The sequence below is a fragment of the Echiichthys vipera genome (assembly GCF_963691815.1).
Source record: "Echiichthys vipera genome assembly, chromosome: 7".
NCBI classification, from domain to species: domain Eukaryota; kingdom Metazoa; phylum Chordata; class Actinopteri; order Perciformes; family Trachinidae; genus Echiichthys; species Echiichthys vipera.
The window spans coordinates 27,811,787-27,825,800 of record NC_139832.1 but is presented as its reverse complement, the minus strand read 5'-3'; the positions used below and the strand labels follow the sequence as shown (position 1 = coordinate 27,825,800).

Sequence of the window (14,014 nt, the reverse complement as noted above, 5' to 3'; positions counted from 1 at the left end):
AGTCGCTGTTGTCTTTTTTCTCGTTTTGTTTTTTTAAAAGATGGATCTACAAAAATAATGTGGAAAAATTGCATGATGTCAAAATCTGTTTTTTTTAATAATAAAACGGATTTAATGATCTATCCAAAGAGTATATTTCTCAGATCTCTGAACCTTTGCTGGAACAGAGGACTAACCGGATTTCAAAAATGAGAGTAAAATAAGTTGAACCAGCAGTGTGCAAAGGGAAACAGCTTTCCCTAGGTGCTTGTGAAGATATGAGTTACTTGATAAAGTTGATAATATGCTTCGAGGTTGAACGGAAAATGCATCAATCGAGAGTTTTAGGGCCATTAGGACTGACTTCCCACCTTACTTGATAAATAGGACCCTTCTTTTCTTTTTCAGATGAAACAAAGAGGCAGAGCAACGCATGCATTTAACATCTTGAGCAGATAGAGACTGATAAATTGGCCAAGCCATATATACCATCTTATATTAGGGTTACGTTACCATTTACCAGAGCATATGGTGGCCAGTAAGTAACAAGAAAATGCAGCCAAAGATGTGTTAGATTATAGAAAAACAGTCACACCATTGCTATTGTGAAAAGTCCTGCTTATATTACATTTCATGAAACATTAACATTCTCTTAAAGCACCATAATATGTACAGTACAAAGAATGTGGGACTCACTTTCCACTTCACCCAAATCACAAAGCTTACACAGTCTTTTCCCTCCTGAAAAGGAGAAAACCGCTTTCCACTGTTCAACTAAAGAGTCCAGATCTAAACCCCATAGAGAATCTCTGGAAAATCCTTGGTGACAAAGTATTGTCTCAGAAACCCACTCCAGTTAGTGAACTGTGGGAGAGAGTGAGTCAGAATGGACCAAGATCAAAGCAGAGCAGTGTGAGAAACTAGTGATGTCCTGTGGGTGCAGATGTGCTGAAGTCATTCAAAGCTGTGGCCTCTACACTTCCTGTTCATTTTTGAATCGTACAGAAGAAAACATGGTTGAAATCTTCTCTTCTGACACAATAGTTACTGTTCTCTAAATATGCTCTCTGTTTTTTTCCCAAAAAAATAAAGGTTTTTGTTGAGGTGCCTTGGTTCTTTAAAAAACATGCTAGTACAGCAGTGGTGAAGCCACAAGAACAACATTACAACATTTAGCGGAACTCCAAACCTGACTCGTATTAGGAGTTCATAGCAGGTGGACAATGGGCTGGATGATAATTCAATATGAGAATATTTGGAGTTTATATTTTTGCATTAAAGTTCTTCATAAAATGAGAAAACACTCGGTATTTGACATTTGTCGCGTCTTAAATGAACAGGAGTATACAGAAATAAGCTTTACCATGTGGTTATTTCATACAGACCACATATTGATTCAATTAGGCCTACTGGAAAACATGCTATATTGAAATATGTATCGTTATCAAGATATAACATTAATTCTACCTGGATATAACACTTTAGCCCTAGTGGACAACGGGAGAACAAACGTAGGCCTACCTATGAGATAGGATATAAGATGTGGACATAAGAATATGTGCCTATTCCATTTGAAATAAAATAGGAACATAACCAGAACAAATGGAGCGTTTTATGAAAAAGCCCTTTGAATCCATAAGCTCCAGTGTGTGTGACGCAGCATATCTGCCAAAGCCTCCTCTCTTTTGTAACCAACATTTACATGAACTTAAGTGGGGTGAGACATTTGCTTTATATGTTAGATTTAAGCCTACGGTAGGTCTATAAAGCTTCAGTCTTTCTTGAATGCATTGTTTGGCCACTGGAACTACTCCGAAAAATATATAAAATTAGCAATTTATTAGACTGTTGTCCTGGATGTGGTAACATGTTGGGGTGGCAGTAGCTTAGTCCATAGGTGACTCGGCTGGGAACCGGAGGGTCGGTGGGGGTGTGGACCATGAATGGAGCGTGAACCGGTGGCTGGAGAGGTGCCAGCTTATCTCCTGGGCACTGCTGAGGTACTGTTGAGCAAGGCACCGAACCCCCAACTGCTCTGGGCGCAGATCCATTGGCAGCCCCCTCGCTCTGACATCTCTCCATTAATTGCATGTATGTAGGTCCTGTTTGTTCATGTGTGTGTGTTTCGGGCCTGTGTGTGTGTAACCTGTGTAATAATAACAGAGTGAAACATTTTTAATTTCCCTTGATAAATAAAAGGAATTCTTCTTCTTCTTCTTGATTCAACTCTCTGTGGAGAACTCCTGCGAGCTTCACAGGTCTTGTTAACGAGTTCATTTTCAGCAAAGGTTGATGGTAACATTTTCAAAAGGATGCAAACAATCCACTCAGAATGAACTTCTCCTGAGCCTCCCTCTGTGCAGGTTTAGCCTGATGCATTTTGATGACATAACATAGGATTAACACATTTATGGCCCGCGGGGTGTTTCAGCGGCACAATGATGATTTCACGGTAATTTCTTTAACAGTAAATTGGACTCAATGGGGACGCTAATGATGAGTGTATTTCCCCGGTGTGGCTGCATCCTACTCCTCTGACTGTGTTCAGGCAGTGTGACTGTGCTCTCAGCCCCCACCAGGGGCCGCCTGCCTCCCGCTGAACTCAGATCTGCCCAAACACACGAGCTGCCCGCTGTGATGTCTGGTCCCTACATGATGCGGCGGACTTCACATCCACGGTGCCAACGGTCCGCTAAAGAGGGCGGAAAGACAAGAGTGAGTTGAGCTCCTGCTCTTATGTCCGTGTTAAGAGGTGAGGTAATTAGGTATCACCAGCATGCTCCTGCCATTGTCACCACAATGACACCAAACACACAGGCTGTCTCTACCTGCTGAAGCTGCGTCAAGTTAGACAGAAGACAGACCGGAAGTCAGGCAGTTTACCGATTAAATGTGTTATTTAAGTGTAGATTTATTTTAAATATGGCCTTTACAGAACAAAAAAAACAAACTTATAAAGGTTAGACTAGCCTAATGGAGCCTTCATGTCCAATGGAAAATATGGTAAATACCAAAAGCTGACGTGAAAATTGCACATGAATTCCCCCTCCCGTGGTAATTTCAACTGGGGAGCTCGTAGAATATTGTGATACACGAGTGGCCGAGATGAGTTAACCTTTGACCTTTCCAACATGGCGGAATGAGTGGTGAATAATAAATGCTTTCTGCTGCTGTTAGCGGAGAGTTTGTGTTGCCTCTACGATGTTGTGGCATAGACAATTACACTGTCATGTGTTAACACTTAGTGTCATTTAAAAAAAATAACGTTATTGTTTTGGTTTACCTACCCAGAGCAGATGCTAGCTAGCAGGTCAGGATCTGTGGGCCCACCATGTTTCATTTCACTACGACAACAAAAGCACTTGAACACAACACACTGGTAATTTCCAGTTCACAAACGGAAAGGACCGTCTTTGCCATAGCACGTGAACGCAGCATTATCCTGTACCTGGTGTTCGAAAGTTAGCTCCTGTGAGCTAACGGTAGTCAGTCAGAAAACAGTAGGTCTGCCACTCAACTTATTTTAGGAGGGCTTCAAAAAAGGTTGGTGTTATATATATGTTATATATTTGTTCCATTTTAACTCAGGATGCAGCATCCCTCCAAACACCCGGTTCAGACTGGGACATTGCATTTTACAAGCTGTATAGATTTAAGCATAAACACTAGGACCTGACCGATACGGAATTTTGAGACCAATACCGATACCTATTTCAGATGGAAGGTTACTGATATGGCAGCTGACATAGTGATTTAAAAAATATCATAGACATTTTCTGTGTTGGTAGTGCAAATATGTGGCTGCTTTCCTAACTTACTAAAGAATATTTAACAGTATTATAGCATACGTTATATATACAAATGCATTACATTGTCAACAAATTCTAGAAATGAACACGGAGAAAAAAAATAGATAATGAATAAAAAATATAAATAAATATCAGTCAATTGCTGGCCACGCTCTGCTGGACAAATTACGCAATGACACCATTTCCAAATCACACCAAGCATCATTTCTGCATTAAATGTTCTTTAAAAAATAAATTCTTATATCGGCGTATATCGGACCACATAAGCCGATACCGATTTGTCTGGGATAGGCCAGTATCGGCCAATAATCCGGCTAATTTGTGACGTAACATTGTTTCAAAATATGATTTCTGGGTCCAAGCCGGTCCAAGCCTCATATTTCTACAATGCAGCAGTGCCATGTTCCCTGTTGTTTGAACAGATCTGAGTTTTGAAAAAAAACGACGGAATTGTAATTTGACCTCTTTCTTTTTTTTTTTGTGACCAAATTTTTATTTATTTTCAGACTTGAGAAAAGACAGTACAATACAATAACAAAAACGCAACAAGAAGACAGCCATAAGAATGAATGAAAGAGAGCTAAGAGAACCACATTACAAAATAAAAAATAATAATAATAATAAAAAAAAGAATAATTAAAACAAAACAAAACATACATAGTACCCCCCCAGAACCAAAAGCTACTAGCAAATAGGTGTAGGGATCCACTCCTTTAGCTTCCCTGCCACTGAGACCCACAGCTCAGCCTTGGATTCCTTGACTCCAGTCACACGAGCAGTGGACAACTCCAGGTAAATAATGTCAAGAAATGTGAGAATCCAATTGTTCATCGACAGCTTATCGGGGTGCTTCCACCTCATAGCTACTAATTTCTTAGCAGCAGTAAGGCCAGCAAGAATAAGTCTTTTCTGCTGTCTAGGTATGGAAAGCTGAGATAAATCATTCAGAAGTAGGGTAGAAATTGACACCGGAATTGTCAAAGAAAAAATGTCTGATAAGTGAGAAGATACATGGTTCCAGAAACTAGCAACAGGTGGGCATTGCCAGAACATGTGGAGAAATGTACCAGAAACCCCAAGGGAACACAGGGTGCACCGAGAGTCAGCCACCAAACCCATTAAGTGCAGTCGCCGTGGGATCAGGTAAGTTCTATGAGCATAATTCAGGGGGATTTGTTGGAGATTTGGATTACGTGAAGTCAACAAAATGTCAGACCAGACCGTGTCCCAATCAAAATCACATCTAAGTTCTGGAACGTCACCCCTCCACTGTTTGTCTAAGAGCAAGTCCTTGTAAGAGGACTTCAGTAGAAAGGTATAAAAGATAGAGACAAAGCCCCTGGAAGTTCCTCTGCTCGTGATAAGTTTGTAAAAGGGGTGATGCTCCAGTGGCAGACCCCATGGGACTCCATAAGTCCTGAGTGCCGCCCTAAATTGAAGGTAAAAAAAGAAAGATGAGCCTGGCAGGTCATAATAGTCTTTCAGATCCTGGAATGAGCGAAGACCGGTATCATTATAAACATCCCCCAAGGTGTGAATGCCTTTTTTCTCCCATTGAGGAAAGGTAACAGGCCTCTGTCCTATCAGAATTTGGTTGTTATTAAATATCAGGGACTCAAGATGCCAAGGACGGAGAATACCACAAGATTTCTGGGAGTTACGCCAAATCTGAATTACGTGTGAGATAAGAGGACCAAACCTCAGCTGACATTGTTTGATAGAAATGTTTGTGAATAAAACATCCTGGAGTCTCCAAGGGGAGACCAGTTGTTCCTCTAGAATATGCCAGGAGGCCACCTCCTTTGGGTTAATCCAATTAATCAGAGGTCTCAGACAAAAGGACCAAAAGTATAACTTGAAATTTGGGACCGCCAGCCCCCCGTCCAACCTTCTCTGTTGAACAGTCGACATCTTAAGTCTTGGCCGCTTGTTGTTCCAAAGAAATTTAGTGACTATTGAATTGAGTTTCTTAATTTGACCTCTTTCTTATGGATGAAAAAGATGTCTAACTGATGAAAGAGGTGATCGTAATTGTTCACATGTTCGGCCGTTGTTGTCGATTTTGTTTCAACGGAGCGTTTGGACCCTGAAATCGTATTTTGAAAGGGTGTTACGTCAGACTTAACAGCCGGATATCAGCCGACCGATATATCGGCAGGTGTGCTGATTAGATCATGATCATCATTTGGGCCTACTTAAAATTAGACACATTCCAAAAGCCGCCATTTTTTTCCATTTTGGGCCCATTATGTTGCCCTACCTCTTACTCCACGGGTATCATGTCAGAATGAAAATGACCTATGAGATATTCTGACTTTTACTCCCCTGTATGGGTGAACCTACAATAATACTGGATCCTACATTTCTCTTGATGCAGCTTGACAGTTTTCCTTTTCTTCTTTTGCCTTGAAAACTCCAATGTCTTTCAACCTCCACGCCCCCAGTTTGTAACAGCTTTATTTTAAGAAGTGTGTCTCCATACCCAGACTCATAGAAGACTCTATACTACTGTTTTATAGGCCGGGTAATGGGCTACCTGTACTAAAAAAGAGTGTGAAATGAGCAGTGACGTGGCCCCTAATCTCTTTAAGCAGATTCGCCATCAGGATGTAGAATATTTAGCAACAGGACAAGATTTGGGGAGCGGAAGTGGTCTGTTTTCTGTTTGTAGTTTGAGTAGTATTGACCGATCTTGTTTGTGCAGGCTTTGGTAGAGGTAGACAGGACGTCATGCAACCGAGGAAACCATCTTCTATTGTCTGGCAAAGATGTAGGTTTTCATTAGCTTTTTGTTACTATTTATCTACATTCATATGCATATGGTCGGCCTATCTCTCTACTCCAACTCCATTATCTTGTCTCAAGTTGCTCATTGGGCCGTACGCAATGACTGTTGCTTGGAAGAGGAAGTCTTGGCCTGGATATCTGCTGGCTACTGCGGAAAGCCCGAAATTTTAACTCCAGAGGCTGAAATGTCTTCAGACAGATAGCTGCTGGGTTCAGAGATTAAGTGGTCCCGTAAAGTGTCGTTCCACTGCAAAATCCTCCTATGGTCGTTTTTTTTCCGGTAGAGTCGCTAACAGCCGGACGTAGCATTACGGTGAAAGCATTAAAACGTCTTTTTTAACCAATAATACTGCTCAAAATAACAGCAAACCCTGGAGTCCCTACACAGAAAACAAAGCACCAATGGGCTCCTTTCTTTTGGATTGACTTTGCTAATCCACTTTAATGGACTTTACTATGAGACTCCTAATCACTGTTAGCCACGTCCGACTGTTAGTGACTCTACCTGATTTTTTCGTTAATAGTTGTTAAACGAAAATGTCTCGATGGCTTATTTGATGTATGTAAGTGCCAAAAAAGACCATAGGATGATTTTACGTCGGAATTACACTTAATAACTCCACTCCTTGCCATGCACTTCCAGACCAATGTAACGCTTTTATTTTGAAGGCAGTATAAGAGCGTTTCCTGTGTGTGTTGATGCAGCTGCCAGCAGACAGATAGAGCGCTTTGCGGTCGCAGTAGGGACATCAGACTTCACACACAGAGCGTGGAAACACAAAAACAGACGCGTAAAGGAGAAAAAAAAACATCTTTGTTCCCTCATCGACCCCCACTGCCTGCAGCAGGCTCATGGAGAGCGGAGCCCTGCTTGTCCGCACCGGGGGCAGGTTGATCGGATGCCTTTCGCCACAGCAGCGCCGTTAGGTGTTTTCCATCCAGGATTAATTGGTTGACCAATGGCTCCAAAACATGCGCTCCTCTCCGACAGCGGCAGCAGTGGCCCCGGGGTTAAAAGGGTAAATAATAACGGAGACCCTTTCCTTTTCCCTCCGACGGCATGGTCCTTGGATGCGGGGATGGTGGCCAACTGTTCGCCGAGGAACGGGAAGAGGACGCGAGCGCCGGATGGGATGCTGGCCCGGTGGATTGTGAGCATCGGCGCGGTGCTGATGCTGATGCTGCAGAGCTCCTTGGCCGCTGACGGTAAGACACTTGATGCCGTGTTCATTATGAAACCTGCGAGTGGTCCTCCCTTATAGTCCTACGAATAGGCAGACCCTCAACACCATGTCCTGCTGAATGTTCCGACTTCAATTCCAGTCCCCTGCTTTCATTTTTATCAAATTATTAATGCAGTTCTTTATTAGCCAGAGGATCAGTGCGCGGAGGATTTCATCAGACTTGGCGATGGAAGTGATAACCACTAAAACAGCAGCTGTGTTTGTGCTGTGAAACATGCCCACGGCTGTCCTTCTGATGGGTCTGGGGCTGTTCTCTGAGGGGATTGATGTTCTCACTGCACTTTATATACGTCTGTGTTTTATTAATCAAACTAAAAAACAGTGCAGTAGCACGCCGGCCTTAACCGATGTCACGTCCCCAAACAAGCGGCCGGAGCGCACGGTGGACCACAGCGCTGCGCCGTGCCGCCACAGCGCGCTCACCGCGGCCGCTGCTTTGGATCAAGAAGGAAACTTTTTATTCATTCATGGAGCATTGAGCCCCGGGGTCCTCAACCTCGAACATGTTCCATAAGGGACGTTTCATAGTCAGTACAGATGAATTATTTATGATCTCCGTGTCTTAACAGCCATCCCAGGAAAACATAAAAATAGCAGCAAAGATGACATCCATTTCAGTCATATTGCTTTGACTACAGATCTCAAACATAATAAGGTATGCCTGCACTTCTGTAAAACAGACATGTTTTGTCATACTTTTAATATAATGGTGACAACAAAAAGCAATTCATTTTTTAATCCACTTTGACATTATGTTACTATCATTGTATATGATTTAATTGTAATAATCTGAGAGGATATATTTCACGTTTTTTAAGCCTAGCTGAGATTTCTGGCTGCATTAACTGCAACCACAACCAACCTTGAAGCGTCACTATATTATATTATATTATATTATATTATTTGCACAGGTTTGATATATTGGCCACTCCAGACTGGATGTGAATGGAATTTCAATGTTGGTGCTGGCAGCACTGAGGATGACATTTGACAAACTTAAATGTCAAATATCTTTCCAGGAATAATGAGTGAGTTATACTCAGGACACTTTACAGACGACTGTGGAAGGTTTCAGTATGAGACGGGGTGCAGCATGCAGATGTTTTTCCAAATATCTTTTAGCTTTTTGTCAGTCATATTGATCCAATAAAACCAAAACAACACAACAACATAACAAGTCTGTACAGCTGTCTCAATACAAATAGCCTAATCCACAAATGCACTGATGGAATAATACCTGCTTAGGCAAACATAATTTGATGCCACACAGGAATGTATCTGTCCTAGACACTCAGGATACTCAGTACATATAAGCCTTCAAAAGCATCCCTCTCATTTCTCTAAATTGCAACAGCAGAACAAATGGTCCTTTTCTGTATTACATTAACATCTCAGGTTTGATTAAATTGTTGAATGGACTGGCTGCCTTTTTGGCTTGTTAGTATTTTATATTTTGATAGTTATTTGAGGGACTGATTGGCTGACTTGCAAACTGAGTAAGAAAGTCAGAAGAAGCCTCCCTGAGACCCACCTCAGTAACCTTTCTTATTAACTCTCACATAGGAAAATAATGAAATCCTGTCTCCTCCTACTAACACATGCCAACACTACTTAGAGTGTAATTTGAGGGTAATAAAGAAAGAGCGTGCCCTTATGATAAATTGTATTAAATGCGTGGATTTAAGAATGAAAGGGATACAGAATATGGAGAAGATCAGCAAATGATTTGGAAAAAGGTTTTATCTGCCCAGCCTCGCCAGTTAAATCAAAGCAAATCGCCCACTCACACACACAACATATCTTTTTTTATAATATGTTGCTGTGCCACTTAAGAGCAAGCTTTTCCATAGTGTGGCGAGATTTGACTTTGTTTCTCCACCTGGTTAAATTCAGGAAAACCTCATATTTTTGTTCTCCATCTCCATTTATAATAGAAAAGGATGTTTTTTGAGGCTAAGGCTGTGATTTATGTGTGTGTGAAAGAATTAGTGTCTGACGACACATAGACCGTGTGTGTGTGTAGGTGTTTTCTTTACTAGGTCTACAGAGATCTTCATCCTCAGTCAATAGCTGAGATCTATTGGACCGTGTTACCATGGGAACAGCTCTGCAGCTAGTACTTTTCTCTGTGTGTCTGTGTTTGTCAGTCAGGGATCGAAATAACATCTGAGTAAGTGCCAGGTTAGAGTCTGTTGCCTAATAATCAGTGTCAGATGACACACCAGTAGAGATAAAACGGTCTCTGAAGCACTGGTAGATCTGTGGGGTTTGAACCAGCTGCCAAACATCCGGCTTTCTGGTCATCTCTGAGTCACTCACCGCGGAGGTTACTGCTGTCATTTCCTTAGAATTACACATCGTTTTTGTGCATGACCCTTTTTCACCCTTTTCACCATCTCCCTTTAAACACTTCAAATTAAACCAGCAGCATGACAGTATTTCTTGCCATAATTTAGATATATCAGAGGTGTCCAAAGGGCTCTGAAGAATAAAGGAAGATTAAAATACTGGGCGTCTGCCAGCCAGCAACTGATTTGTTTAAAATGAACAAGAGCAAGTGGCAAGATGGTAAATTGTCTTTCCTCACATAAATCTGTGACAAAAGGGAATAACAACAGAACCACCTCTCACAGCTTTTCTGTTTATCTAAATTACCATAGTTGCTGAAGACAATATTCAAATCTAAGAACATTCATGACATAAAAAGATGTCTGTAGTAACGCTGAGACTGGAAAACAAGCAAGGCTGGTTATAGTTAAAAGCAGTATACTGTTGCCAATACGATACCTGAGTTTCTGTACAGATAGCAAAACAATATTTTTCTAAACACGTTTCTCTACAAACCCCAAAAGTGTATTTAAAGTGTCTAAATACAAGCAGACATACAAGTGCAGTTTAAAATGAGCAAAATTAAAGAATTATCTGATCAAAAAATAGTAAATGTCCAAACCCATTTGTCCACTCGTGGTTTACATTTCATCAGAGTTTCTCTATGAATTGTCTCGCACTGCCAGACCACTGGCCATCTCCACAGTGCTGAGACGATGAGAAAAGTTCACATTCTGGGATAGGAGAAAAAACATTCTTGTTTGTGTTTCTTTAAACCAAAGTGCCCTTGCAAAATAGACAGTTAAGATAGCGGATGGGGCCGGCTGAAATTGGCAGCTCAAGCCTCAACTTTGATATGTCACTCAGTGCTGTGATTTTCCTTGCTCTGATTGGTCCTTCTAATTGCTTCCAGAGGCATTTTGTTGTACGTCATTGATAACAGCCCTTGGAAATGGATAGATGAACAGCTTTGGTATGTTTTGGCACAGACTGCTCTGGTACAGGTGCTGTAAATCTCAGTTTAAGGTTTTGGAAAAGCGAAAGCCTATAACTATTGTCCCTCCTCGTGATTGTCATGGGATTTGGATTATATTTTGGACCATCTTCTTACTGGCAGTAAATGGAGGAATCAGGCAAGCCCTAGAGTCTAATCTCGACAGAACAGTGAAGAGTTGAGTGAACGTCACCAATAAATCCTTTGCTGATCATCATTTATCTTCTGTCATCAATTAAAGTGATTGATTTTGCTGATCAGGTGCAGTATGACCTGCCTCTCTGGGGTTTCTGACAACAGAGGAGCTGGTTTAGGATCACAGCTCTGAGAGACTGCATTCTGTGAAAGTGATTCAAAGTTTAGCGTTTGTACCCAGAAATATGTTTCTTGCGCCTAGTCAGAAGAAAATCAGTTGTCTGCCTTTATAAGAGAGAAAGAAAGCGAGAAAAGGAGCGGGTAATCAGATTGAGAGGCTTACGGAGGTGGATTGCAGAGTCGATACAAATTCAGCTCAAAGTAAACATTGACATTGATATGTGCTTTATGCATACTGCTGCGCCATTTACATACAGTCACAAAGAGAGCACGATGAAATCTGAATGTGCAGAGCTTTTACACTGTTAAATCTGATTTGGAAATTAAATTGTGCTGCGATGAATCGTACCAAATCTGGGGTTGCATTGGATTAAAGGATAAAATCTATAAATGTTTATATTTGCGGCGCTTTACTAAATGTGAAAGGAGAATGCCTTTAACGTGTGTCCTCCTACTGCACATATGTCACTTTTTAGTATTTAACTCATAATCGTGGTGAATTCCACTTGGCTCATGGTGCACCTAAGCAGCGAGCTCGTGTTTAATGCATGGGCACTGTCGGATGGGATGGAAACTTTGATGAAAGTTGACAGATGAGAACGTTTGCTGTGCTACAACCTGCTTTTTTTTTATGTCAGCTACTTGGCCTCATAAGGATTTCCGCTCACACACGATTGCTTCGTTCATCGGTTTAGAAACAGACAAATTGAATGAATGACAGCACGCTCTACTGTGTTCTCTTCAGCACCGAAGTAAATAACATTTCCAAGATTTGATCTAAAAGGTTTCCCGAAGCCACGGTTCACTACTTCTGAATTTATTTTGTGTCACAGCCTTTCTCTTGAAATTGATCAAAAAGGTTATGTCACCAAACATTGGAAAATAAAGCACAGTGATACGCCAACTTTAGTAAAGGCAACCTTCATGATCCATAGGTCATAATGCAACAGGGTGTCCGCGGCGCCTTGAAAACTGAGCAATAATTAAGGACCTTAAAAAGTATTAAAAAGCCTTAAACCCGATTTTCCAAGGGGTTACATTTTGTAGTTTCAATTTGTCCAAAGAGGTTGCATGAATTCTGGACGCCCAGTAGCTCACCTGGTAGAGCGCCACAGCGGCACAGGTTCGAGTCTGACCTGCGGCCCTTTGCTGCACGTCGCTTCTCTCTCTCCCCTATTTCATATCAATATCCACATCTGCTATCAAATAAAAGCATTAGCAAGCAAGCCCCCCCAAAAATTCATAAAAATCCTAGCTCGCCGCTCACTGACCCAATATCTGACTGCTGCTTGATAGCATTAAGCTACCTAGCTAAGAGGGAAATGCAAGTTATGGGACAAATAGCTGGAGGACCATAGTAAAAATAAAAATAGTGAACCTTGCATTGGGTCAGTCATGCAGTTCATTCTCTTGTGCTTTGTTTTGCCCGTGTCTATCAGAAATGTATTGCACTGATAGAGCGTTCCAAGGAGTTATCACAAACTAAGTCGGTTTAGTCATGCTTTCAATGTATAATAATGTGAGTTAAAGTGTGTCGCTGATGTCTGTAGAACTCAAAGTGGCCAAGAGGTTTTAAAATGTTTGCAAAGGGTCTTGGTCACATAACTAAAGAAACCAAAGCCCAAACAACCCAAAAGTTTCACTCAAGGCAGTCTATGATACAGCTGTATTTTTATTAACAAATTCCATGAAAAGGCAAAGCAAGTTTCTTAGCACAGCAACTTTCAACAACAAGGTAAATCAAAGACCAACCAACTTATTCCAAAGTGCAGTGGTGTGAGTGTTGTCTAAGCCTCACACACACACACACACACACACACACACACACACACACACACACACACACACACACACACACACACACACACACACACACACACACACACACACACACACACACACACGTACACAGTAGTTTATTTAGTGTCAGTCCAATATACACTGCCCTCTTTTGTGATGAAATAGTCCCCAGAAGTGCAATATAGTCTTGTTTTAAAAAATGTTTGCTACAAATGACTGTGATCAGTTGTTTAGGAGACTACTGGGCTTTGTTAAGGTGTTATTTTTATTTTATTTTATTCAGGGTACTTGATATCAGCCTGATTATAGCCCGAACTGGCAGACGTAGGGCATCCAACAATGTTAGGCTGATAAAAACGTTCTCTCTAGAGTAAACAATGATACACTGCAGTGCTTTCCTGTCCAACTCGTTCTCCTTTTGAGAAAAGTCTGGCTGAGTTGCTTTAAATTCGAGCAGCCTGATGAGTGTAGAGGTCTTTATGGTTATACTGAAGCATGCTGGTGTTGCTTTGAGGCGATGTGATGGCCGTGTGTAATGCCACTCTGGCAGTGCTGGCAGGAGTTCCTACTAGAGATGCCACGATACCAAAAATTCATTCCAGTGAAATAACACAATTCTCGATGCCAAATCGATACCACGGTAAAACAAAAAATCCAATTTACTTAAACATAAACTTCTTTACTAGCAAATTGCCATTCCTATAATAGACGTACACAATATAACATCACAGAACACAGTACAAGCATTGGTCGTAGTG

General features: G+C 41.4%; 1 protein-coding gene across 1 annotated transcript in view; it reads left to right on the top strand.

The window, feature by feature from the left end:
- Positions 1-7,534: 7,534 nt before the first annotated feature.
- kiaa1549la (KIAA1549-like a) overlaps positions 7,535-14,014 on the top strand; it is a gene marked incomplete at its 5' end in the record, with an annotated part of 127,969 nt that continues 121,489 nt past the window's right edge. Inside the window, one exon of the mRNA XM_083916496.1 lies at positions 7,535-7,781. Coding sequence (XP_083772622.1) covers positions 7,535-7,781 — 247 coding nt within the window. The remainder of the gene's footprint in view (positions 7,782-14,014) is intronic.